This window comes from Emydura macquarii, unplaced genomic scaffold (genome assembly GCF_026122565.2).
Source record: "Emydura macquarii macquarii isolate MOO-44397 ecotype Brisbane River unplaced genomic scaffold, CSIRO-AGI_Emac_v2 contig_450, whole genome shotgun sequence".
NCBI classification, from domain to species: Eukaryota; Metazoa; Chordata; order Testudines; family Chelidae; genus Emydura; species Emydura macquarii.
Window position 1 is genome coordinate 10,541,446 of NW_027130587.1, and position 27,910 is coordinate 10,569,355.

At 39.2% G+C, this 27,910-nt stretch overlaps 1 protein-coding gene across 2 annotated transcripts; it reads right to left on the minus strand.

The window, feature by feature from the left end:
* Positions 1-1,246: 1,246 nt before the first annotated feature.
* Positions 1,247-27,910, minus strand: NCBP3 (nuclear cap binding subunit 3). 2 transcript variants are annotated; one of them, XM_067537972.1, is made up of 13 exons: positions 27,629-27,910; positions 25,933-25,998; positions 22,901-23,006; positions 21,460-21,585; positions 20,230-20,358; positions 17,036-17,109; positions 15,800-15,908; positions 14,836-14,935; positions 14,353-14,459; positions 12,006-12,297; positions 10,161-10,318; positions 7,864-8,028; positions 1,247-2,334 (listed from the first exon to the last, which is right to left on the minus strand). In XM_067537972.1, the coding sequence occupies exons 1-13, from the start codon at positions 27,782-27,784 to the stop codon at positions 2,099-2,101; spliced, it is 1,824 nt and encodes a 607-aa protein (XP_067394073.1). In that variant the 5' UTR covers positions 27,785-27,910; the 3' UTR covers positions 1,247-2,098. The 2 variants fall into 2 exon arrangements, with proteins under 2 accessions (XP_067394073.1, XP_067394074.1); XM_067537973.1 differs by lacking the exons at positions 25,933-25,998; positions 27,629-27,910 and adding an exon at positions 23,360-23,452.

Here is a 27,910-nt window from a genome sequence, read left to right on the forward strand (position 1 = left end):
CTCAGAATGAGGGCTATGAGGACTCGGTCCTAAAGAGATATTGAAGATATTGGACCCTCCTAGTGTGAATGTGTGAAAGGCATAGCCGCCTTTTGGCTGAGAAGGAAGACACAGCAGCATGCCCATCAGCAACACTAAAAGCAGGCTAAGGCCAAGTTGCTCTGCCTGGGAAGAAACCCGCATGGGCTCCACAGCAGTGCAGGGGGTTTGTCAACAGCTTGCAGGATCAAGGGCCTACATCATCTCCACTTTCAGAAAGAGCAAGATATGATATTGGAATCAAGGCAGCAATACAACCCAAGTAATCTACTGGCAGAAAAATAGCAGTTAAGAGAACTTTTATCAGGATCTTATATGGATAAGGTGTCAAATTTATTTTTATATATGGGTCTATTTTAAAGCTTCAGAAGGGGAAATATTAATAAAAGTACACATCAAAATAACCCATTACAGTGATCAGATATTGCAGTCATTTACTCGTCATGAACAGTATTTTTAGGCAGCCATGTTTACCAGACAATATTCACTATTAAATATAAAAACAAGGATGAATGTCACAAAAGCAAGGAATAGTGAAGGCTAGAAGCCCAGGCAGTCTCACCCTGCTGTATTCAGTCACCATATCTTATCTTCAGTTTCGTAGACTGCTATTCTTATGCACACTGATGTGAGAAAGGAGGTTAACTGCAGGCTCCTTGCTTTTGCAAAGCCCCAAATCTATTTCAACATAGTATAAAAGAATTAGAAAACAAACAAAAAAAGAAAACATATATTAAAAAGGAAGGCGGGGAAGGGACACACTGACATTTTGGGCTAACAGCACCTAGGAATTAGATACAATGCAAACAGATTTGCAGGCTGTCAAATCTTGGCAGGTAATATTTTGCTACATGTTCTATTTACAAGAATGGGAAGTACATTATTCCTTTTTCCGGAGTTGTGGGCAATCAAAATAAATTCCACACACCAAAAAAAAAAAAAAAAAGTCCACTTGCACATTCATCAACTTTTTTACCTACTAAGGAATAGGACAAGGGTAAGAAAAGTGAATGTAATTGGTCAACCATGTGCACATCCACATGTACTATACAGTTAGGACATTCAAAAATATTGACATGAAACACTGATCCTATATTTTTCCTTTTCCTCTTTCAATCATATTTTTATATATATAGTTGAACAGCACATATGAAAACACCACTATAAGCTTTCACTGTAGCCAACAGAATTTTCACAAATATAAAAATTATTTTAAGCTTTTATATTGTTAGATTTCTTCAAACATAATACAGCTATATTGAAAGAAATTTTAAAAATGGTTTCAACATTTAACTCCAAAAAAAAGTAATCATCTCAGGAATTTGCACAATTCTGTCAACAAATCCAACTCTGCAGTCTTGAACTTGTCAATCTTCACTTAAAGCAAAAAGTTATCACCAAAAAGAATGAAGCAGAATCCTTTTTGAGATTAATAGATGGTGCTGCTCTGATGGTATTTTGAAGCATTACTGTACTAGGAGGTCTAGTTTAGATTTACATTCAGTTTTTTGGAGGAGTGGGAGTCAGCAATCCCTTTATAAGCTTTACCCTTGCTGGTTGCCCACCCAGGAAGCATAATTGTTATTACCCTAGGAGGAGAAAAAAGGTGCTGGTAACATCTATCAGGGCAAGGCAATAGTGATTATTATGAAGTTCCCTGTTCTTTGGATGAACTGTGTAAAACATTTTCTTAAAAGACTCCATGTTAAAAAGATTAAGAACAAAAGGTCTTCTACAAAACTCATTAGTAGTTCTGCCTCTTCTTTAAAGTTTGAAGCTTGTGGAAAAAAATGTTTTGCAATAACTACTACAGGTTTGCTGTAATAAATGTATATGACAATGCCCTACACAACACAGGGCCACACATACTGAAGACAAATGTGATTGCTTTAAGTGTCAAGTGGTATACAGGTCTTTACTTCTGTGTAAACAGAATGGAGAGGCTCCTGGAACCTCAATTATAGAGTCCTGCCACACCTCCATAATGTTCAGGTTTTGGGCAATGGAAATCTTGCCACGCTGCAGAGTCCAAATCCTGAAGATCAAGGTCTAAAGATCATCATGATTCAGTGTCTGACCCAGAACTACTCTCCCGGCTAATTTCAATTTGTAGAGATGGCAAGTTATCTAATCGGCTTTTCTTCTGGTGAGACTGTTCTTTTTCTTTTATTAAAGCACCCCATGCGCGTTGGAGCTCTGAATCGTCCTCCTCTGGAGATGCTACAGGGTTTTCCGATTTTTCTGGAGTCTTTTCTTGTGTCTTAGGTGCCGATCCTAAGCGGGTCCATAAATTACCTTATTGGATTAAAAAGAACATGTTTGAAAACAAGCACAGAAATGGATAGTAATGGAAAAACTGACACATGGTCAAAAATATCTTCAATTTTAACCATTGCATTTCCTAAATTCTGAACGCATCATCTATGCAACCTTAATGTTCTCAACAATTTTTTTAAAGAGAATTTAATATATTTTAAAGTGTGGGTTTACTCTTAAAAGTAACTATGTAAAAATGGTGCTTTTATTGAATTCTACTACTGTACGTATCCAGAGCAATCCTTGCTTATAACAGCGATAGTACATTTTTACTAATTTTACTTCTGTTAGAACTGTAGAATCAACACAGCTTTGAGTAAAGCCTTGTCTACACTAGAAAGTGGTACCACTTTATACCAATATAGTTAAACTGGTACAACCCCACTTAGGCCTGGGCTACACTACAGACTTTTGTTGACCAAAGTCAGCTTTTTGCGCCAAGACATCAGCGGTGTACACACTGCAGTCACCCTCCCACCCCCGCCAACCCAAATCCTCTGATTTTGCGACAAAATAAAACCACCGCAATGAGCGGTGTAGAGCTTTTTGCACCACACTCTTAGTGACAAAGAGTCAGTGTAGACACTGCCTTTGGTTCTGTTATGGTAAATGGCCTCCAGAAAGCGTCTCACAATGTCCATCCTGACCACTCTGGTCATCAGTTTGAACTCTACTGCCCTGAAGCCATCTGCCCTCCCCCTTTAAAGTCCCAGGAATTTTTGAAATTCCACTTCCTGCTTGGTCAGCGTCGGTTCCATGCACCCAGCACTCTTCTTCTTGGAGCACACTGGAGCTTCTGGATCTGACTGGCAGTTGAGGAGAGGAGGCTGTGCAGTCCCAGCTCCGCTCCAGCCAAAGAAACTTCAATATGTATGGTCAAATTTCTCATTTAATGGCAGAGAAGGGCTATAAATGGGACACATTTCAGTTCCGTGTGAAAAATCAAGGAGGTGCGACAGGGGTACCAAAAAGCTAGGGAGTCAAACTGTCGGTCTGGTGCAGAACCAAAGACCTGCCACTAAATAAGGAGTTAGAAGCCATCCTGAGTGGCGACCCCATCTCCACCACCAAGCGACCCAGGGTAACCTCCGTGGGCCCGGAGGCAGTGGACACCAGACTCAATCCTGACAAAGAAGTCGTGGACGAGGAGGTCAAGTTGGAGGATGATGCGGAGCAGGGGATTGGGTCATTTGCTGACATGGGGAGCCAGGACCTCTTCTTGACCCCAGAGTGTTTTGAGGCAGTTCCAGCCCTGCAGCTCTGGTGTGCAGGATGCAGGAGAGGGGAGCTCAGATAAGTGATTTTTCTGAGCTGATGCTGCTCAGTTACATGAGATACAGCTGTCCTTTGTTTTGTTGCATTAAACTAAAAGGACAGAAATGCACAAGAGTAGCTGTGTTTGCATGTGCTTCCCATTTCCCTGTTTAGCTAGGCAGTGTGGCTGAAAAGTGTGTTAATGCACACCGAGATGTCACAGGAATCCTCCAGAGAGATCTCGAGGAAACTTTCCTGGAAGTACTCGCCAACCCTCTGCTGGAGATTCTTCGGCAGACCTGCTTTCTCTCTTCCTCAGTTGTAGAAAACTTTCCCATGCCAATTGGCAATAACTTGTGCAGGGACCAAAGCGGCGCACCAGCAAGCAGCATAGGGACCCAGTTTGAAGCTGCTCACATGGAGGAGATGCCCCCTAGCATCCCTGCTTTCAGGAGTGAGATATCGGCTTCTATAGCCCCCACCTATGGAAAATGGTAGCATAATTTGAAATGTTGCCCCATCTACCTGAATCAATATCCCAAACAACCACCTAGAACCTTTTCTCCAGATTAAGTGTCCCCTTCCCCCAGGTACAATTCACCATGCCCTGGTTGATTGTCAAGCTGTGCGCTTGCCAGGGAACAGTGAGAAAGAGGTGCATTTTACAGTAATGAATCAATGCTGTTATTGCACTCACAATCATGCTTCTGTCCATTGTTTATTGTACTTCTACAGATGTGCTCTTGAGGGGGAACCCCTCCACACCTGCTGAGCACCTGTGGCTGATAAGAAAACAACCACTGAGAAGCAAAAAGGAGATGTTCCAAGAACTCCTCCAGCCCTCTGAGGTGGGGAAAAAAGGGCATAGAGACACTATCTGAAAATCAAAAAATTGATAGGCAGGGATAAGGAGGGAAAACCAGGAGCGAGTGATAGCAGGTCATAAGCACAAGATAAAAGCCATGGATAAGCATGCGGAGCTGATAAAGTATCTCATCACGCTGCAGATTGAATTCATGAGTGCTTGCCCCCCTCCCCCGCTGCAGCCAGTACAGAACTGCTTTTCAAACTCCACCCACACATTCCTACCAAACTCTTGGCCCACCTTGGTACCTCAGCCTGTTCACTCCACTCCTGCAGATAGCTTCCAGAGCAACAGCTGGACTTACCCCCAGTTGTCATAGCTCAAAATGCCCCTCACTGCTTTCTCTCCTCCAGCCCAGCTTTTTGTGTGTGTTGTGAATGATTGTTATTTAATAAAGACATACTTTGGAGAATAAGCAATCTTTATTTGTCTCTTGCACATGGTGGTTGCAGCTCACATTGATACACAGCGCAAGCTGGATAGCAGTAATTGCATGGCACAGTGCTGTTTACAAAGACATCTTATTGTTGCTCATTGTCAAAATTGCTCGTCAAGGCCCTCCTCTCACCTTTGTGGCCCTCTAATAGCCCTGACATCTGGTTGTTCATAGTCAGCTGCAAGGCGATCCACTCTACCAAGGAGGAAAGTTTTCACCCTTAGCTTCACAAATATTATGGAGCACACAGCAGGCGGCTATGACCATGGGAATATTTTCCTCATTTAGTTCTAACCTGCTATAAAGTCATAGCCAGCAAGATTTTAATCTGCCAAATGCACATCAATGGTCATTCGGCACCTGCTCTACTTGTTATTGAAGCGTTCCTGAACCATGGCAGTAAGAGTTGATTGGGTCTCCCAGGATTTCTATGGGCATTTCAACATCCCCCACTGGAATCTTTTGTTCTGGAAAGGAAGTCCCTGCTTGCAGCTTCCTATACAGGCCAGTGCTCCTGAAGACGCGCGTCATGCACCTTCCCTGACCAACCCATGTTGATGTCAATGAAACACTCACAGTGATCCACAAGCATCTGCAGTACCACAGAGAACTCTTTCTATTGATGTATTCTGTTGCAAGATGATCCAGGCCCAAAACTGGGATGTGTGCGCCATCTATCACCCCACCACAGTTAGGGAATACCATCACTGTGAAGCCATCCATGATTTCACAAACATTTCCAAGACTCACAGTTCTTCATAGCCGAATGCGACTAATGGCCCTGCACGCTTGCGATAATACAGCTCCAGTGGTGGACTTCCCAACTCTAAATTGATTAGCGACCGACCAGCAGCAGTCTGGAATTGTCAGCTTCCACAAAGCAATTGCCATGCACTTCTCCACTGAGAGGGCAGCTCTCATTCTGGTGTCCCAGCATCGCAGGGCAGAAGCGAGCTCCCCAGAGTTCCACGAAGGTGGCTTTGCCCATTCAAAAGTTCTGTAGCCACTGCTTGTCATCCCAGACTTGGATAACGATGCGATCCCACCACTCAGTGCTTGTTTGACGTGCCCAAAAGTGGTGGTGCAGTGTGTGCAGATGCTTCATGAATGCAAAGAGTGATCCAGCGTGGTTTGTTTGCATTGTACACAGCAGGTCAGGCACCTTGGATTCCTGTTCCGACTGGGAGTTCATGATATATTGCGTGACCAGCCGCAATGTGTTCAGCACACTGACAACAGTGGACAGCAGAGAAGGATCCATCCTTTCAGACAGAGATGGCGGGTGCACAGGAAACTTGGGCCATTGAAAAATGCTGCATAACAGTCGGAAACCCATGGAATGACAGGGCGGAAACCTCTGCATCATGGGATGTTGAGCCCGCACCCATGATGCACTACGATCCTCTCCACCTTCCCACAACTCCTAGGGGCACATGGTGGCGAGTTGCACAGTGGGATAGCTGCCCACAGTGCACTGCTCTCATTGTCGATGCTAAAGCACCAACTGTGGACGCGCTTCGGCGACACGAGTGCTGTGACGACAGGCACAAGCGTTGTAATTATAGCACTTTTTCATCATCGCTGTAACTTGCGTCGACAACACTGTCCAGTGTAGACAAGGCCTCAATGTGGGCACAATTATATTAGTATAAAGGTGCCTTGTATTGAGATGTAACTTATTGTCTTTCCCGTATGGGAATAGCAACCAGTATGAGGCACTCTTGTATTGCATCTATACTAGGGGCAGTACTGGTATATTGGATATAAAAATAAATAAATAAATAATCGCATCCCTAACCAACACAGTTATACTGATACAAAATCAGTCTGTAGACTAGGTCTAAGAGAGCAGGATTCAAATGCATCATCAAAAGAAATTACAATCTTTCCCTAATACTTCCCTAATCTTAGGTTATATTTTCAGCCATCACCAAGAAAAACCTTCCTTTTATGAACTGAGAAAATGTGACCTAGCTTCACTAAGAAAATTAAGGAACTGTATCAAATTATTTTCACAGAAGTCTCTTCTGAAAGTAGAACCACACTTTAAAGAAAATGACCGTGAATATAAATAATTATATTGCAATTCAGAGTCAATATGAGTAATTGTTAGTTACAAGAATAAACAGTTTGAAATGCAAATTCCTTGGTTACTATATTTTTGCAGACTTTTTATTAGCACAGTTTGAGATATCTTTAACAGTTGCTTTGCTCAGACAAGCTGAGCAAAAAAAAATCAGGAAAAATTCAACATTGAGGATAGAGAACAGCATTCAGAGAAAATTTATTTTAAGATTAAAAGTTTCTTTAGCTTATATTTTGAGAGAAAAGTATAAAATATATTAAACTATATAATTCAACCATCATTCTCTGATGTTCTCCAAGACCAGATTTTGAAGAAACGTCATCAAAATTCTGCTCTCAGAAATCTGCACAAGTCCCATTATCTTTTATGGGAATTGCATACATCTCTCAGGGAAGAGTTTGGCCCTTGTGACTTCTAATAACCACTGATATTGTACTTTAAAATTTCAAAACACTCCACAAACATTCACTACTTGATTCCTAACTCCAGTCAATAGAATATTATTCCTCAAGATTTTCATTTGAAGTTCCTCTTGTTCCCTAGAATGAAAGCAGTGCAGTATCTTAAAGGGAATAAGCCAACATTTGTAACCTTCATTACAAAAACTGTTTTATTACAAGATATTCACATGAGGATTTTGTAATAAAGCTCATGAGATGCAATCTCTATGCAAGATTATAATGTCTAGAATTTTATCCACAAATGGCAAAGCTTTAATGTTGAGGAATAATATTCTGTTCTTAAGTTAATATCCGGTTATTTTCTAGTCGAAGGCCACTAAACAGCATCAAATCATCATCGTCGTCTGTATTCACAAGCTACATATGCACTCCTTAAGTAGTCATATTTTCTCTCTGTAAAACAAACCTGATTTCTTCTCTCTAGTGTCAGAGTACAGGCCTTTCACATCTTGCTTGGGTATCCCTAACCGGCTGTGTACATCTGATACTGGTTCTCGACGAGGCGTGGAAGTGCTACTTGGGGGCTTGACTTCTGGGGAATGTGGTCTCTTTCCTAGTCTCTGCCGTACATCTGGAAAGAATATGTCACAGGGATTAAAATGAATAATGAAGAACTGCATTTATTTTAACTCTTCCAGCTAATCCCATGTCCTTTATCCAATTGCAAAATTTGGAATTAGAGAGGTTATCTATGGGTGTTTTGTTTTTTCTGAAGATTTAATGAAAGTACTTAACACGGCTCACTGTCTTTGAAATGCACTGAATTCCTGTATTATAGTTTATCCAGGCTTGGATTATTTCTCTGACAGATTTGTCACATGGCATTTTTGCAAGGCACTTCATTCGGGATATTTACTCTTCTGTGGCTGGGCTTTGTCCCAAAGACTAAAAAGTAACAACTGTTCTAAAGATTGCTGAGAGCCATCTTTGTTTTGAATCACATTTCTATTTTAGGAATATAAATACTGAAGGAAGAGAAAAGGGTCTCTGTCCAGTGTGAGGCAGTTTATATAAAAAGTACAACTCCTTCATTAATTACATTTTAGATTACATTAAAAAAATGAGCTTTAAAATTACAGTATGACATCCTGTTTACCTTACAGAACACAAAACTGAAAGTCAGAGCAAAAGAATCGTATTAAATAGATACTTAAGCCATGACGTGAACCATACCATACTGAAAACTGTAGGATTTCAGTCCCTTTTCTGTACTAGTACTCAGACAAAAACATGAAAGGAAATGGAACAGGAAGAGAGCTATAGAAAGCTGTTAGAATCTGAAGAACATGAAAGATTAGAGGAAGGTATTTAACAGCTGGATTTATTTCTTTTTCTTTTCCTTTATGCCACTTTTCCTGGTGAGGGTCACTGTGGAGAACCAGACCTCCCTTTTTTACACAACAGGTTTCAGCTCCTCATAGGGGATTTTCAGGCCAGCCAGGAGATGTAATCCCTCCAACATGTCCTGGGTTGGTCTCAGAGCCTCCTCTCTCAGTGGGACGTGCCCGGTAGAATTCTAAAGGAAGCCTACCGGAGGCATCATTATCAGGTGCCCAAACCATCTCAGCTGACTCCTCTCCATCTGGAGGAGGAATGGCTCTACTCTGAGGCTCTCCTGAATAGCTGAGCCCCTCACGCTATCTCAGAGAGTCAGCCCAGCCAGCCTACGAAGAAGCCTCATTTCCACCACTTGTACCCATGATCTCGTCCTTTTGGTCATTACCCAAAGTTCATGACCATAGGTGAAGATGGGGACGTAGATTGACTTGCAACCAGAGAGCTTTGTCCAAAAACTTAGATCCTGCTTCACAACCACGGATTGGTGCATTGCCCGCATCACTGCTGCCGTCGCACTAATCCACTGGTCAATCTCATGCTCCTGCTTACCATCACAAATAATAGTGACTATAGACGGAGTGGATTTATTTAGTAAACTTTACATAAAGAAAGTATCCCTTCCAAGTGATGAAGATGAGCCTTTAGCTGTTACCTACACAAGAGGGCAGCACACATTACATATGCTCTAGTTTAAAAAAATAGTAATAAAAAAGGACCAAATCAACTAAGATTAAAACTCAAAAACTGCATGTCAGAAGCAACCATAACATTCTGCACTTAAACCAGAACTTTTATTCAAGACATTCAAAGCGATTTACATTTGTTATTTGTATTAATGTAGCCCCACAATGTGCTAGGTATTTTCACATAGAGCCAGCCATCTAAAAAGACAAATTAAAAAAAAGCAGGAAAAATGGATACAAGCAAAGTAATTCAGGCAATAATAAATTCCTCATCTCCATCCAACTGTTCATTTTTCCCTATAGCAAGCCCCAGCTTCGTCATTAATTTTCTTATGCCCCTTCTGCCCCCAATATTAATCTGTCCTCTGCATAAGGAAGTAGTTCATTCATCAGATAAAGTAGGCATTACACATTTGTCTCAACAAGCTCCTAATGTCTGAATACAAGACACCTGCAATTTTACTCAAAAAATGAACTGTCAAAGTCTGGTAACCTAAGATTCTTTATATTCATTATGAGGTGTGAAAAACTTGAGAGACTAGTGAATTGCATACATGCTGGACCAACAGTTGAACATAATTCCTACAGGTTTATAAAGTTGTAGTACTGAAGTTACAAGAAGTGAATGCACCCATTTGAGACAGCAAGTCATCCACTCTGTGCAACATTAGTTTTGCATTACCTGATTTTGTAGTGCTGACTGGCTGACGCTGCCCTGTATTATTCTGACGTTTTTCCTCTAGCAGTAGTCTTACATCTGCAACTTTCTCGGATGATCCTTTGCTGCCAATCCTGTTTTTGACATTACTAGATGCTATACTATCCGCTCTCATAGAGTTCCTAAATGAAGACATAATGTATTTCTAAATCAGCAATTAAGTCCCATGAATGAATGTCCTCTGTGCACAAATACATTATCAGGATTTCCCCTACTAAGAAATAGGGAGAAAACACAAAATCTATTACTTTAAAAAGAAAAAAAAACCAAAACAACCCCAAACTGCATTCCACAGCCAGTCTTAGCTCTTTTTCAAGCAAATTATCAATATGTTCAGAGCATTATATGCTGCATATCCTACAGCCAGGATGCCTTAGAAGTCTGTAACAAATAGATTGCAATGTTTTTCCAGTTTTTAAACCAGGATATAAGCATATCTTGTCAAAATAATAGACAGAGTTCCAATGCTTCACTAAGGTTTATGTTCACCATCATTTGTTACCCAAGACTATAAGCCAGGTGCACTGGGGGTGCTTGTAAACATTTTACCTGTTTGAGATAGTGCAGTTAAGGGATACATGTGCAGGCTCTGATAAAACAGAACTGGCAATCCCTTTCGCTAAAAAGAAAATGTCTTTACTTTTTACCATTAAAGGGTTGTTGTTGGTTTGTGGGTTTTTTTGCACATTTCTCCTAGATTCAGCAATGAAAACACACCAGTCAGTTCCATTTATTTTAGTCAGTTTCTAGTAACTTTCACTTTCAGGTTGTTATGCATTAACTCAATGCTGCAATGTTACCTTACAAACATTGCAAGGGAATATTTATTTAAAAGTTTTATGTTGGAATTTCGTGTCAATTTCAGTGAGTTTTCTGTATTTCTTTTTAAAAATATCTTCCACTAAATCATGTCAGAGCTGAAGAGGATATGTTGATGCTGCCACTTCATTTAAGTCATTACAATTCTGCCATTGAAATGACAAGTGATTGATCTTAAGGAAGAGTCAAATGGGATAAGGTTTCAAGGAGAATTGTTACTCAGTGCTAAGGATTTTCAACATTAAAGATACTGCTCACTGATGTGTCATGATATAGTGGCTACTTCAGAAGGATTAGATATTATATCAAGTCAAAGCAGAATACTGCAATTGTTAAGATCATCATGCATATTATTGAGTCACTTCTTTTGGAATACAAGGTCTAACTGGAATAATCTTAAAATATAAGATGTTAATATTCTTCATGGCACAGAAAAATAAGTAGCTACTGAACATGTTTTTGGACAATTATTTTATATTTACTATTTATTAAACAGTTATTTCAGAGATTTTACTTAATCAGTATATACTAAAAAGCTGTAGTCCTAGACACATATGCACATGAGTAAATTTAAACCTGAGTAGTCCCACTGAATGCAATGGAATAACTCAGATCTATAAAATTACTACATACATATTTGCAGGATCAGGATCAAAAGCCTGTACTACACGGGCTTGAATGATTAAAGGGTGACTCTAAATACTTAAGTTAATTAGTTGAGATCCTGAATAGTTATTGTACTTCTTTTTTATTTAGAAGAGCAATTCAGTTGACTGTGTCAATTTATATAAGTGATTACATTATTTTCAACTGCTTTCAAGCTTTTAAAAAATTAATTTTACCCAAATCAAATATAGTTATCTGAGCACAGAAATTGTATATTAATTGAGTTGTTAAGAATCTTTCAAAAACGAGATTTATAATGCAAGAAACACTTTGTGACTGGGGTTTTTAAGTAATAAAATAAATACAAGAAATTACGTCTTTTACCTAATATTTTTCAATTGAGATTCCACCTCATCTGCATACATTGTCATTTTCATGCTCTTTTTGGGGGATGGAGTGGATATCATTTTCAGTTCAAGATCATAATCCATTTCATCAGAATCAGACGCACTGGCACTTGATCGTCTTGTTATGCTACGATCTCGAGACTGTTTGAAAGCCTGTAGTTCATCCCGATACTCTACCACAACCCTGTCATCCTCATCCATATCCTGATCTTCCTCCTCCTCTTCCTCCTCTTCTTCCTCAATAGGCTCCTCAGGAACATTCACTAGGCCTGAAGTACAACAATTAATTGTGAGAGATTGTAATTTATCTTTTTTCATAAATATTTGCAGTGTTTTTGTAGTCATGTTAGTCCCAGCTTGTCTCTTTCACGAGCAAAAGTTAGTCCAATAAAAGACAGTATGTCACGTACCTTGTCTCTTTTTACATAAAGTTAATTAAAAATCAAGATCTAGAAAAAATGATGAAAGATTATAAATAACCATTCCCTCCTTTTTATGCTGTTCTTTAGGGAGACACGATTAATTTAATAGCAAGTAAATACAGAAAAATTTGCCATGAAACATGCAGTAGTCTGTATCATTCCCTGTCTCAGAAGTGCAGTTAAATACTACAGCTGGATTTTTTTTAAAGTTCTGAATAACTACGTGATCAACAATATGAAGCAATACTTACTAAAATAAGGATAATTCATTTTAATGGTTGTACATTGCTTAAGGTGATCACTGCTGTAGAGAGAAGGAAAGATTCCTTCCTGATCCCACTTTCAGCACTGCACAAAACACGTGCATCATGTACTACCAATGTTCTAAATTTATAACATATACTCATTTAGAAGTAAATCGGTGTTTTAATCTTGGGCCACATACAACAGGATACAAACGCCGCCCCATCAAGTAATACACTGTTAATCACACACTGTTCAATGGAAGATGGTGCATAGTTTCAGCACCCTCTTCCAATCTTTATGTGATTCAACACATGCACAGGCATATATTCTAGAAAATGTATTGAATGCACATTGTGTCAGTCTTTTTAACAAAGTAGTAAGCAGATATGCAATCTCCTATAGAGCTTTGCCTTTGCACTTAATATATTTCTTCCCAGATTACCTCCCTAGTACACCCATAAATCAAGTGACCACTGTAAAGGCTAAAATACCAGTTCAAAGCTCATTTGATAGGATTTTCTGGATTATATAGCCCTACCAACTAACTGCTTTGTTTGTTTTTGTCATGAACTGTAAGACAAGAGCTGAAATGGTGAATATGACAGTTTAAGGTGAAGTGTAAACAGACCATTAGAGAATTTTGTCTTTCATGCTCCAGGCCCCATTTCCTAAATCCCTAAAAGAAAACAATAAAGTAAAATGAAGTAGCTGCTAAACTATTCTAGTTAAGTGATCTGAAGTTTTGTATCTGAGCTGCTGCTTGGAAAGCCATAGGACTCATTTTAAAAAAAAATCTAAGTGCTGGGGGGCAAAAGTATAGTTCTTTTTCATTTATCAGACACTGTGCATAACTAATCTTATAAATAGAACTATTAACAAAAAATGTCAAGTTGACAAACCCAAAGAGTAACAATTATATTTTGGCAGGTGTTCCGTTAATAAGTATTTCAATTATTGTTTTACTTGAGAGAATGCTTTTATTTAAAGAAATATATGATTTTAGTATTTACATTCTGTATACTGATGCTTAGGTAATACTTTGCATTTACATAGCACCTTTCACAAGAGGATCTTAAAACAACGCTGCCACTATGATTTCCTCACAATATCCCTGAGATATAGTAAAGATATCAAGTAAAGATTAAGAATAGTGTTTAAAGCACTGGACAGACATCTGGGTTTGAGTCCTAACTCTGTCACAGATTTCCTAAGTGATCTTGGAAAAGTGACAATTTCTGTGCCTCAATTCCTCACTTGTAAAGTGGGAATAATGCTGTCCTGTCACACAGAAATATGGTAAGGACAAATTCATTCAGATTCCAGGAGCCATATAAAGTAGCTAGACAGACAGATAGGGAAAACAAGATCACCTAGCAAGTGACTCAGAAGCAAAGTACAGCCAAGAACCCTAAATCTTGACTCAGATCAATGTTTTAACAAATGCCTCCACCCAAAACAAGCATGTGGTAACCAGTTTTCTCCTGGGCTAAATTCAGCTTTGGTTAATTATTTCATGAGGTGGAGTGGACAGAAAAGGAAGGTTGTGAAGCATGAAAACCTAGATTTTATTTTATTCTGCGGTTTCACAACAACTGCAACCCAACTGGTTTGAAGATGTAAAGCACTATATATGTTCTCAGTACTGTCATTAATTACCTGAATGTCGGTGTTTATAAGGAGGTGTCAATCCAACATCATCCCCGATAAGTGTCCTTTTCTTTATCACATCACGATGGATTCGACGTGAATGGAATCTTCGTTTCCTGGAATGTCAGCAAAAGGAAAAATATTTCTGCCATGAAAAGGCCAAAAGAAAGTGAGCCAAATTCAGCCACAGAGTAAACAGCTGTAATTCAGCTGACTTCAACAGTAGTTGAATGCATTTACTCTACGGCTGTATATTGCCCAGTCTGAATATCTCAAATATAAGCACTTATTAATTTTGATTGATTAAATTAAAGTAAATTAAATTTTAATGGTTACAAATGTAAAGTCAACAAATCAACTTTGCTAAATTACAAATCAATGCTCCCCACCCCAAGTCCACAGAACTTTGAGGAATGAAACTCACATATTAAATAGTCTTCTCAGCATGGATGGACACATGCAAGGTTCTACTCCCCTGTATCCTATACTCACCAAGAGTTGCTAAGAATTCCTTTCATGCCACCATAATTAGGGTTGCCATATTTCATGTAATACTGGCTTCTTCTTGCAGCACCAAGTTCTTTTTTGTCATCTGAAAAAAAAAAAAAAAAAAAAGAATAATTAAGTTAAAGGAATACTTTTCCCCTTGCAGATATCCTAACAACACTGGAGCAAAAATAAAGAGCGCCCAGTCAAAGATATGAGGTATATACGGTGAGGCAGCCTCAAATATTGTTGAGCTATAAATCTCCTTCATCTGAGTAAAAAGGTCAGTCAGTGTACTTATTAGGAACAAAAAGGATTACAATCCTGATGACAATTTCTTTGAAATATAACTAATAGTGAAAGATACTGGGATCAACTGATTTCATTCCATCAAGATATAAGTTTCCATTTATCACCTTCTTGTTGTATTATATGTAACTTTAAGTGCTGGAATACGCAGACTATCTACTTAGAGATGTCACAGTCAGGACTGTACGAAAAAGGACATAGTCAAACTGGAAAAAAGTCAGGAATTGAGTTTGTTTACCTTACATGCATTAATATTATCTATTGACATGACTGTAGCTGGTAACAGCTTCCACCAATACCTTATGAGGAATGTCACCCCGTAAGCATATCAAATAATTCTTAATGCTCATAAAAGGCAAAATCTGCCTTTATGCAGAGGGCCAGTACAAAGCCTATTTTGAGGGCTTAACTGGGATGGAACTGGTAGACACATCTTCTTCTGAATGTCTGCATCGGCCTGAATTTCACCCAGAATAAGTTTTACATATACATTCCTTACACATTAAAAATCTATACAAGAACTATGAGATTTTAAACATATAATGCTTGACAAGCAATCTGACACTTTACAACACAGATAAAAATAAAATCATTATTAAAGACACCATTTAGTTATTTCACCTGCAAACGCTGTATAGTGTCTGTGCAGTGGGTCATTTACCTTTAGTAGCAAATCTCATGAACAGTTTGTTTCCTTTAACTAGCTTGTTGGCTGGGCGAAGATCGTTACGTAGGAGAGAGTCTTCCTCTACCTGAGAAAGCGCATCCAACTTTGGAAAGAAAATATTTTAGATACAAAAATAAAATGTCTTTCAGCACAGATTACATTCAACAATAAAGCTAACCAACGATTACTAAGAAAGTTTATTTTCATATTGGGAGTTTTCCAGTACATTTGTGAACTCAGCTGCTTAGCATTTCTTTAACAGACTCATTTATTAAAGAACCACTGGCAGGTTAAAATTAATTTTTGTTAAAAAAAAAAAAAAAGATTCCCCTCACTGTCTTACTAACACCCAAAGTTACTAAAACTAAACTTTTTAAAATTTAATTTACTTTCCATTACTTCTGACTGCTATCTATTGTCTGCATTTCATTCAACTTGGACAACGAAAGGCAACTAGTCAATTTTATTTTTGCTTACAGTCAGTTTCTAGCCTGTTTCATTATCAGGTTGTCACACACTAGCACAATGCTGCAATGTCTGGACTGGAAACACAAAAAAAAGTTTGTTTAGAAAAGTTTCCATTAAAATTTTTTAAAAATTAAACCTCTCTGTTAATTTGTTTTACGTCAACTAAAATTTGGGCCTAAGTGGACCTGACAGTGTTCTAAGCAGTTTGTCTTAAAATAAACAGCTTGTTAAAAAATTCATTCTTTCTAACAATATTTCAACTGGTTTCTTTCGAAAAGCAGCTGTAAGAGCGAAATAAATGAGAAGTGTACTACTTTTAAATATATACACTCCCCCAATGCATACTTTTGTGTAGTTTGCCAAAACTGAATAGCCTTCCTCCGAATTCATCCTTCCTCCTAATTACTTCCTTTGTCTCCTCCTTCCCATCTTTTTCACACCTGCTTTCCTACTGTCCTCACATGGGTGGAGCAGCTTCTGACTTCCCATATGCCAAATGTCCTCCCTCTCTCCTCAAAACCCACTTTTACAAAACCTTCCTATGCTGATATCCCCACTGACCAAAGTCTCTGGACTTCGCCTTGCCTTAAATGTTTTCATAAGTACTAAATCTGATTTAGTAATTTAATTATTAATTTAATTTATGATTCTATGTAATGGTTTAGGTTCTATATAATATTTTTGCATAAAGACTAAAATATTTGAAGGACTGCACTGCCCAAACTGAATATCTCATGTTAATGTTTTTCTTTTCGTACTGACCTCAATATCACTTGGATTGTCATCCTCAACCTCGCCTTCCTCAGTCTCATCATCTGAGCTTTCCTCCTGTTTGTCTAAAAACAAACAAATTTAAGAAATTCTTCTTGATTTTATGATGTCATCAGCATTTGGTTTTCATTTCCTTATATTTTCTGAAATCAAACTGAAGAAGTTATCTGTTGTTCTGTGTAACCTAAAGAATAATTCAGATAAATGTTTGCAAAAAATGTAAACAGGTTTGTACACAATCTACATAAGATAATTGTAACTAATCAAAGAGCTTCCTTCATGTTTGCACTCAGTCCATGTAAGTGGTTGAAGCAGCAGATGCATTACCAGTTTCTCTAATAAAAGAAGTCACACTGCATTCCAGTTTATGGACAACAGAGGGGTCATTAAATGCCTTAATTTCACTGGGATAAGAAAAATACTTTGTTTATATGGTCAGCAGAATCTTGTTTGAAATATTTCTGAAAGACCACATAATAGTCCTTTAATGGTGCCTCTCACTCAAATATCTCAAAGCACTTTTCAAACACTGGTTAAGCCATTCAGCAGCCCTATTTAAGTAAGGAAATACAGAGATTACTTCATTCAGCTATGAACCACTTCCATGGTGGTGTGCAATAGATGTTTACAGCACACAAAAGTTATGGGCAGGAAGCAAGGAATACTGAACTCAGATGAAATCAGGGAGAATATTCAGATAGGCAGAATATAATTACTTGGGTGGAATTTGGCCAAGTTATCAAGACTAACAACTTGCCTCTTTCAAAATAGGGTTACGGGATCTTTAATTACTGCAATAGGTTTTTAGTGACAAAACGTGCCTAGGTAATTCCCAAATTATTATTTTTAAAAAGGAATCCATCTGAGCCAAGTCTCCCTAATCTTTTGGATTTATCCTCATACTTTAAGTTGGAAAGGATTTATGAAGTAAATTAAGTAGTCTGAACTTCACCCAATATCCTGGCTTTTCCAGAGGACCAGGTGCAGAAATGTATGTTGGTGGAGTTTAGGTCAATACATATTTTACTACTGTCGATATCTACAGGCATGGCATAATACCTACTTTGCACCCAACAAGATCTATGTGCAAGTATATGTCCTCAATTTAAATAAGATCTTTCCCTAGTCTTCAAAAATGACACAAGATGTATTTTAAGACTGTTACATTTTATAACATCTTGGTATTTGCCTGAAATCAAAGGTTATATTTATTTTAAAATTGCATTAAAAAAGCTTACAGTACATAGAAATAGGACATAATATAGAGGGGGCTGATAAAATAGTGTAAAATGTACTTGAAATCTTCCTCACAATACCTATTTTTGTATAAACTTAGTTTTCCCAAGGCAGGAAGGGGGTTCTTAGAAAGCCACTGAGTTGCAGTGGAAATCTGCAAGGAGAAATCTGCTATGAAGGCATCTGGAAGCATAACAGAAGTGTGAAAACAGACTACACATGATGGCTTCTACTAGCACTTAAAATTCAGAAAGTGGAGATTGGCAAGCTGAATTTTGTTCATGCAACTCATACCTAAGTAAAACACAGTCACAGTTAAAACAAATGTTTTTATGAATTGCATTTGTCATTATTGATTGGTAACATGCAATACAAGATCTTGGATTGAACCACACCATTAGAAATTATCCCATCACACTAGCAGCAAAACAGTTGGATATAGTCAAAATAACAAAAGCCACAAATTCCTGGCTGTGGAAGTATAATGCAGTTATGATTAGGGGGATGTTGTCAGCAAGTAGATTCTAGGTTTATCACAATTTTAAGGTGTACTTTTGCTGCTTCAATTTATAAATTTACCATGCAGTATGTTCTGTCTGGAAGAGGAGACTATGGACACTGTGACGGGGGAATATATCCGAGTCAAATTATGAACATTACCTTGTTCTATGTGTGGACATATCAGACACTGTGACTGCACAAGCCTAACATGCTCTAAGGAGGTGTCAGTCTTCAAGGACTAACACTAAGAGCCATCAAGACTGCAATCTGGAGTCAACAACTTTGATTGCCTTTCAACTACTGGCCCACTCCCATGGAACAATGGGTTTTCTACACAGGGGCCCGCACTGGGGAAGAGGCAAGCGGTCCCTAGTTCTTAATCGGAGCACATTGCTCTGAGAAGATATTCTATTTAAGGGCTAGGTTCTCTCTGAGCAGGATGGGAGTGACCATGGACTAGGCTACATACGAGGACTTGCGGGAGAGAGACCACACAAACATGCAGCAGGGGTGAGCTCATACAAAGTCTCAGGACTTTTGTTTTCAAAGCTCTGTAATTTGAATGCTTTAAGAGTCACTGTGGTTAAAAAAATTCCTTTGCTACGCCTATGTTACTCGCTTTCCTGCCACATTGTCCCCAAAGGGGTAAAGCTACAAGCCCAGAGCACTCACAGCCCAGGTGGAACTCTGGGGAGCATATGTGACAGAGGGCTCAGGAAAACTCAGACACAGATTTCAGAGTCCTGAGTGGCAGCATCCCACACTGCAAGGAAGGGCAAGAGGTCAGAGCCAGAGAGTGTGACTTAAGATCTCAAAGCTAGAAACAGTGGCTAGACTCTAGTCAGACCTAGCTGACTTGGAAGCATATGGAACCCAGCAACTGGGCTCATTTGCAACAGATTTGTGAGCATACAGTGAGGTACTTGGCCAGGTTTTAACAGGATTAAATTCAGAGATAATATAAATAGTGATGGAAGTTTCACACTGGTAAATCAATGCCATTTGCAAAGAGAGAGGATGGTGTTGTAACAAGAAAAAAGCAACCAATAGGAGGGTTTAAGAAGATAAAAAGCACCTTCTTACACCCACTTGTTTCTCACTGCTACTATGCCACCCTTCCACCCACTCAGCTTGTGAGTTACAAGGACTCACTGCTGTGTAGCTTGCCCCCCTACTTATATCACCTCTGAATTAACCCTTCGGTTTAGAATGTTCAGTACAGACCATATCACTGATTTTGATATCTCTCCAACCCACCTTTTAGGAAGCAGCTCCTTCAAAAGGTTTCCAAGATGAAAGCCTTTTTTAAAGTGGCAGAATACCATTACCTGAAACTATATGACAGAACCTCCTTCAGTAACTCAAATTATGCAGCACCCAAGCCAAGAAAATATATTTTAAAGAATGTGGATTTTTAACTGCATGACCCATATCTTCTGTGCATCTACCTTTCTTGATTTTTTCAGTTGTCTTCTCCTCGCTGTTTTCTCGGTTTTTGAGTTTATCCTGATCAGGCATAGAACTCATATTTATAAGAGCTCGTGTTGCTGTCACTTCATCAAGCCATACCACATTACCTAAAACAAAAAACCCATACAAAAATAGTTCTAGTTAGTTGGAATTTTTCACACAGACTCTTAAGATTATATCCTTTATCTCACAGTCCCTTATGTAGAAGATAAATTAATAGTATAAAACTTCAGTAACCTTATATGTGTACAGATCATCAAATTTGTAGATTAGTGATAAAAGGTTTAGCAAGAGTTTAGCAAATTTGTAGACTAGTGATAAAAGGTTTAGCAAGTCTTGCGCATTTAAGAAAATGCAATGCAGAGTCAGTACATTAAAGAAAAATGTGTGTCAAAAGAGACCGAATTTAAATAATAGGCAGTAAAACTTATCAAATGTCAGGCTGATAACAACACTGTTAGAAATGTGAAGATGAAAGAGGGAAAAATAAGTTGCTTCTTAAAAACAAGCACTGAGCAAAAACCCCTTTATGGAGATGGATTCAGTCCTGATACAGCCAAAAGCATTATACGGTGCTCTGATGTTTAAGGATTCAGGAAAAACTAGAGCAATGAATTTTATCTTGTTTTATATTAAGGTGCCTGAACAAATAAAATTCACTGAAGGGGAAAACACCCATATCCTAAATGTAAAGGCAGGCTAAGAAAGAAAAACTATGTATAAACTAAATACCCAAGTGTCCTCCATCCTTTTGATTTTTAAAATCTACATCTTTTCTTTGTTTCTCACTCTAAAGAACTGGAGATTACCTCACAATATATCTTTGACCTTTAAAATTTCAGTACTGTTGCATCAATTTAAGACACTTCTGCAGCTTGTCATTTTCATCAGGGTTAGTATCTTTCACAACATTGCATATTGCAGCTGGGTGTAGCCAACCTAACCTGCTAGAGCTGGGGCTATTTTTCTCACTAACCAATAACTTAGATCTGTATTGCTTTTGATATTCACAGGTCTTTATTAACTAGTTCATTACAACACTCCTTGAAGTAGTAAGTTTATAGATGGGGAAGCTGAAACAGAGAAGGGTCAATGACTTTGCCTAAAAGCCACAAAGAAAGTTAAGTGGCAGAACTAGTAATAGAACCCAAGAGCTCTGGAATACCAAAAAGATTAAGAACTGTAGGCTAAAGACTTAGTTTACTTACACGATGTGTCATCTAGCCACTCAATATGAGCAGGAGGATACTCTTTAAGATAGGCAAAGATGTCCTGGGTACTCATCTCATCTACCCCGGAAATGTAGATTGTATCCAGCCTCACTTTAGGAATTGCTGTCAACAAGAAACAAAACCACTGTTCATTTTTACAAAACGAGTTAGTGTATTAGAAACATGTTGAATTAAAAACCAAAATCATTTTTGAAAAGTGGAGAATAGTTTACTCAAGTCAGGGACATCCTGTGCCACTTTAAAGGCATGAACTTCTATTTTAATGGCCTGGAAGGTAAGTTATAATTTCACTATGTTTTGATTTTCCCCATTGAAAATAAAAACAGGATACTTAAGAACACAAAATCATTAGAAATATAAAAATGTACTGCTATAGAAAATCTACTGCCCATCACTGATTATAATTTGATTTTAAAGACAACATGCAATTTGTCATTAACTTTTCCATAAGAATGTACAAGCTTTAGTTTATTTTAAAGGGACATGGTCAAATTAAAAGGAAAAAAAAATCACCCCATTCTAAAAGTTTTTTACTAGTATTGTTACAAGCAGCAGTCAGGTTATCCATAACTGAACAGTAGCAATATTATTTTCCTGTTTTCAATGTCTTCATCACCTATTTCACAACCATCTGTATAGTCAGTTTCAAGTTTCTGCTGTATAATCAATTGCCTAGGTCTTGATCCTGCAAATGGATCTGTGCAGAAGGACTGTTAGGGCCTACATCCTGCAAATGCATCCACATGGGCGAACCCGTGACCACACTGAGCCCCACTAACTTCAACAGCATTACATGTGTGGGGCTCCACGCACAGTAATGCAGTTGCATGATTGGGGCCTTCGTTTCTTTTCTGTCTGTATGTCCTTCACACGGCATCACAGAGAAATACTTTAAATAATACAGGAAAATGTGGTTTAAAACCACAAAAACTGGCAAGGGATTCAGAGGAAGATGTTGAATGGTTTTCGGAGTACTTTTAACCCTTTTTATAAAACGACTGTTTTTTAAAGTTGACAACATCTCTTTCATTAAATATTGAACAGAGAACCTATGGAGCCTTGTAACCATGTCTGTGCCGACAGCTTCTGCTGTATCAACTGACAGAAAAGCCTTGGATGGCCAATCTATATGCAGCAGTGCTATGTCAGTAAAAAATGGTATCCTCCTCCCACCACTATTTTAATTGTATTTATTTTTTATATTATCTTAAAATATATTTTAAATGTTAAAGTCAACAGAAAAAAGTGAAATGAAAAACACAAAGTACTTCTCCTACTGATGCTCTCTTTTTTCAGGAACACCTGGAAAGAAAGGCATGAGGTAGCATGGCCATCAAGTCAGGAAACAGGAAGGAAGCAATCTAGAGATTCCTCCTTTCGTTCAAACAGTTTGATAAATTCATTGCACTTTCCCTACCTTTCTTCATCATGTCTCGGTCCAATGCCACATTCCTTTGGGCAAGATTCACTTCAGCTCGAAAATGAAAGCGCTTCGCTCTTTGCTCCTTTTTCTCAATTGCTTCCTGCAAAAGACAAGACCCAACAGAAAATGAAATTGGTGCACTGGTCCAAACAATTTCCACAGCAATATGAGACATTTAATACAATGCAGATTGGCCAGAAATTAATCTTTAAAAAGATTCTATTTGTTTTCAATAGGCATGGCTGAGTCAACAAAAAATGATAAAATTATGTTAAAAAGGACAAAATTAAAAACTCTTTCACAGCTTGACTAAGAGTCAAATGATTACTGTCTTGTGGCCCAAACAGCGTAACGGGAATCATGATGTGTGGTGTGCCACTGACTCTGATTTTGGACAAGTGCTTAACCTTTCTAATGGATAATTAAATTTACTTATCCTTAAAATTAGTATACCTGAAAGACAAAATTCAGTAAATCTTTACTTGAAACCAATGTTTCCTCAGCCAGGCAGACTCATCTTTTATTTTGAAGCTGCTGGTTTGTTAACTTGGAGGAAAAAAGGAAAACACTTTGAGAAGATATAGATCACAGAGTTTCCAGACAGTTTAAAAAAAAAAATATTTGGAGACCTACAACCTTTGGGAGTAGCCCTTTGGTTCTACACTGTGAGCTTTGCGAATATCCCTTTGTGTTTGCACTTTACCAGCACTAATTTGAGTGCCAGCTACAGAAATCTGGCTAGGATTGGTAATCCAAAGTATTTCCAGGCAGGCTATCAACAGAGTCTCTAAGCAATGACACAAAAGATTTTATGCAAGTCTTCAACAGAGATGTTATTCTTCTTTCTTGTGATTAAGAATGCCTCAGTCTAAAAAATTAATAATAATTCAATAATTTCAATCAACTAAAATGAATCTTGTATCATAAAAATATCCTTAAGCAAGAATTGCCCTCTGTGATAGAACTACAAGATAAATTTGACCTTTTAATCAAAATTTTTTAGATTTCCCAACCGACTCATTTTCATTATTCAGCACTATACATCTTTACTCATAATTATAAATGCCATTTTGATGCTGTTATTAAGGAATGTAATAAAGATGTGAGATTTTCTCACTGATACTATAATGTTAATTGCTTCCTGAATTACAAGTCTCGGACATACAGAAGCTAGAAATTTGGAGCCAGGAATGTTGATTTTCAATCTCTAACACCAACTCCATTTGTGCTCTTGGACAAGGAACAACTCATGCATCACTTCTCACCATACTTTGTGAAGATTCATATTTTATTTTGCTCTGAAAATGTAAAGTCCTAATAATGCTATGGGGCACTTAACACAGAACATAAAACAGTAAATTTTCTTTTCAATTTCCAGATGGAAGGTATAATGATCAGTCATACAGGGATGCCAATGATTTTAAAATTGCATTGTGTAACAAGGAGACCAGCTGCAAGTTGAAGCTTCCAAAGTACCACAAAATGATAAAACCTTGTTTTGAAGTGGCTGTTAATTTATGTACTTAAGGCCTAGTGTGTGGAAACACACAATGATGCTCTTTGAAGATTCAAGACAATGGAACTAGATTTTCCTGCCAAACACTTGTTTTCCCTTCTCTATCACGCACACAGTAAGAAAAATGTAGCTGACTTGACTCGAAGGGCTTTGCTTTGCACTATGGAGTGGCATCACTGTAATTCCAACAGAGTCTCCTTGTTTTTTGGCAAATGCACTGAGTTTTTAGAAACAGTATTACAAATACTTGATTGGGTATGAAAGCTTTGTCTACAAATAAATCTTTCACTAGAAAATCAGAAAGAGACATTTGACTCAGCTTTTTCATAAAAGCTTGTTTATTTTTGTAGATTTTGTGACTTACAAATGCTGCCTCTCATAATTTACATGAGATAGACATTACAGCATGAGAAAAAATGTCACCAACCTAACATCGAAACAAGAGTTCTCCGGCTATAAAAGAATGTTTAAGTCAGTGATATTCAGACCTCAGGGGTTCAGGAGCCAAATTAGTGACCAGGATTACCCAAAAGAGCCACAGGAGTGTGAATTCATTGTTTCATTTACTATAGTACTATATATTCATATTTAGTTTTTTTTTATATATATATAATTCTCACAGCAAACAACTAAGTGTTGTTATTTTATCAACTATAATTAGTAAATAACACAGTAAAAGCATCCTGACTGTTTAATAACCTAGACTGGTTAATAATTAAAGCACACAGTGTTTTAATATCATTTGTTGCAAAAAGCTGCAGAACACACATTAAAGAGCCACTTGTGACTCACAAGCCTCAGTCTGATGTCTGGTCTACACTGCCACACTGGGTTGATGTGATACACTAGTTACATAACGTAACTAGCGTATCTCCCGTCAACACACTTACGTCTATGCAGTGCGGCGTCTTCACTACACTACATCGACAGAAAACGCTCTCCCATCAATGTTGCCTTCCGCCTTTCGGGGTGGTGGACTAATTCAGTCAATGGGAGAGCACTCTCCCATCGACTGAGTGGGTATACACATATCCACTCAATCAAAGCCAATGCATCTGTGGCCTGGTCTACCCTACTGTGCTGGGTCAACGGGAGATACGCAAGCTATGTACTGTAGAATGCGTATCTCCTGTCGACCTACTTATGCTCCCTTACTGCGACGTCTCCACTGTGCTGTGCCGATGTGAAATGCCCTCCGGTTGACATCACGTTACTCTTTTCCAGGGAGGTGGAGTTACTACATCAAACGGAGAGCACTTCCAGGACTGATTGAATGGGTCTCCGCTGCCCGTTCAATCGATCCCGCTGTGTCGATCCGTGGAGTCCGACGCAGGGGAATCAGTGCAGACATAGCCTATGTCTGCTGCTGCAGCAGTGTAGAGATGCCCTGAGTATCACTGCTCTAAGTGAAAATGACCATTTCTCTGGATTTCCTGACAACCAATTAACATTGCTTCCTATCCAACAACAGTAATACAAAACTTTTAAAAGAACCACAGCGCAATATTACCTTGGAGGTGACATCTATTCCTGTGATGAAACTTCCAGCTTTGTTTTCATATCGTCTACTAGTGTCCTGAAACAAAGCAGAACTGTGATGAAGGCTAAATGCAACAAGCTAGTTAGATTAATAAAAATCTCACCTACTAATTAGTTCTAAAATAAATCCATTTCTTTCTATCCTCTCCTCACTCTAAGCTCCAGTACGTTCTTGACCCAGACATATACAACTCTCACTATCAACAGAATTACGTGCAAACAGAATGGATCAAAAAACATGCAGCTTTCTTTGGTGTAAGTAATCTTTAGCATCAGTTAAAAAACTAGTACATCTGCAGTCACAGGAGGAAATATATTCTGCCACAGCAGGAAGGTGGAGGTGATAAACGCTTTTACCAACTCTAACTTCCATGGTTTCAGGTATAAGTCTTCCAGTTGAAAAACTCTTGTTTAATACCTTAAAATAATCTGACCATGTTAGACTCTCTAAAAGTCCCAATGTACCAGTATTAAGTTATCAAGCAACCTTTTAGCACAAGATAACATTAAACTCAACTTTCATATTGAAAAATTAACTTTTAAGCATCTTCACATCATTGGGTGCCTCATTGCCTTTGTTTTGTTAAATCAACCTATTAATGTCAAAGAATTAAGAATGACATGTAGGGAAAAAAGCAGCATTTTCACTGTCATCAGTTAGTTCTGCTGAGTTCACAAGACTGCACGAAACCATGCAGTTTCTATGCCAATAATCCGACTTCTCCTCCACCCTCTTTCTAAACAACCATTTACCCTCTTATTCTGGCACTGAGGACTCAGCATACCACTCTCATCCCTTCCCCTTGCAACAGAACAAGGAAATGTAGGCTAGATATATGGTTCGTAGATTCACAGAGTTTAAGGCCAGAAGGAACCATCAGATCATTTAGCCTGATCGCCTGTATAACACAAGCCATTAAATTTCATCCCATTACCCCTGTATTCAGTCCAATAACTTGTGTTTGGCTAAAGCAAATCTTCCAGAAGGGCATCCCTCACTTGATGTGATGAGAGAGAATCCATCACTTCCTTTGACAAGGGTCTCAACACCCCCCCACCCACCCGCCAAAGCAGCTAAAATTGTAGAGAAAAGAAAAAGTCACACGAATCATGGAAGATGTTATTTTTCAGAACATTGCTTTATATGGCCTTGAAGGTGGAGAAAGGCTTTCAAGGATCGTTGAGTAAAGGGGCAGGAAAAAAAGCACAGTCCGTCTCTTAAGCTGGTCTTCACGGGGGAGGGGGGGGGAAGCACCTTCCTAAGGAGGGAGCAGATGCAAAGTGAAATCCTCGGCAGGACAAGGCAGGTTGTGGTTTCACACAAGTGAGTGGGTCGAAGTAAACCCTGCCCCCCCCCCCCACGTCTGACAACAAGCCGCCCGGTCCCCACTAGGGTTTTACCCCGTCCGAGCTCGCTCGGTCACTAATGCACAGCCTCGAATGGGGGGGGGGTTCGCTGTGGCTCCCCTGTCACCTCGACACGGCCCCCCCCGCACAGGCTCCCCGCTCCCCGCACAGTCCCCGCCTCGCCCTGGCTCTCCCGACCCCCCCATTGTCTGCCTCGCCCCTCCCCCCCCGCACCCGCCTTTCCTCACCGCGCTCCGCGCCCTCCGGCTTCCTCCCCCCCTCCCCTCCCGGCCCGGCCCGGCCCGGCCCCCAGCGCGCACCGGGACGAGCTCCCGTAGCGAGCGCCGCACGGGGACGGTCTCCAGCTCGCCCTCTTCCACCTCCATAGGCTCGGGCTCCGGGCCGCGGGGCGGCTGCTGCTCCGCCGCCGCCTCCGCCGCCTTCACCGAGATCCGCAGGCTCCGCACGGCCGCCATCGCTCCGCCAGGCCCGCCGTCGGGACGGACACAACCAGCGAGAAGGGCCTCCCCGGGCAGCCTGAGCGCCGGCGCAGCGCGGCCGGCCTCCACGACCACAGAGAGGCGGGGACGGAGAGAGCGCCG

Excerpts from the sequence above, each read along its gene's own strand:
- NCBP3 (XM_067537972.1), bottom strand. The coding sequence starts at position 27,784 with ATGGCGGCCGTGCGGAGCCTGCGGATCTCGGTGAAGGCGGCGGAGGCG. Across the intron at positions 10,319-12,005 it reads TCTCAATTGAAAAATATTAG|GAACTCTATGAGAGCGGATA; the intron begins GTAAAAGACGTA and ends GTCTTCATTTAG. Across the intron at positions 2,335-7,863 it reads CACTAGAGAGAAGAAATCAG|GTAATTTATGGACCCGCTTA; the intron begins GTTTGTTTTACA and ends TAATCCAATAAG.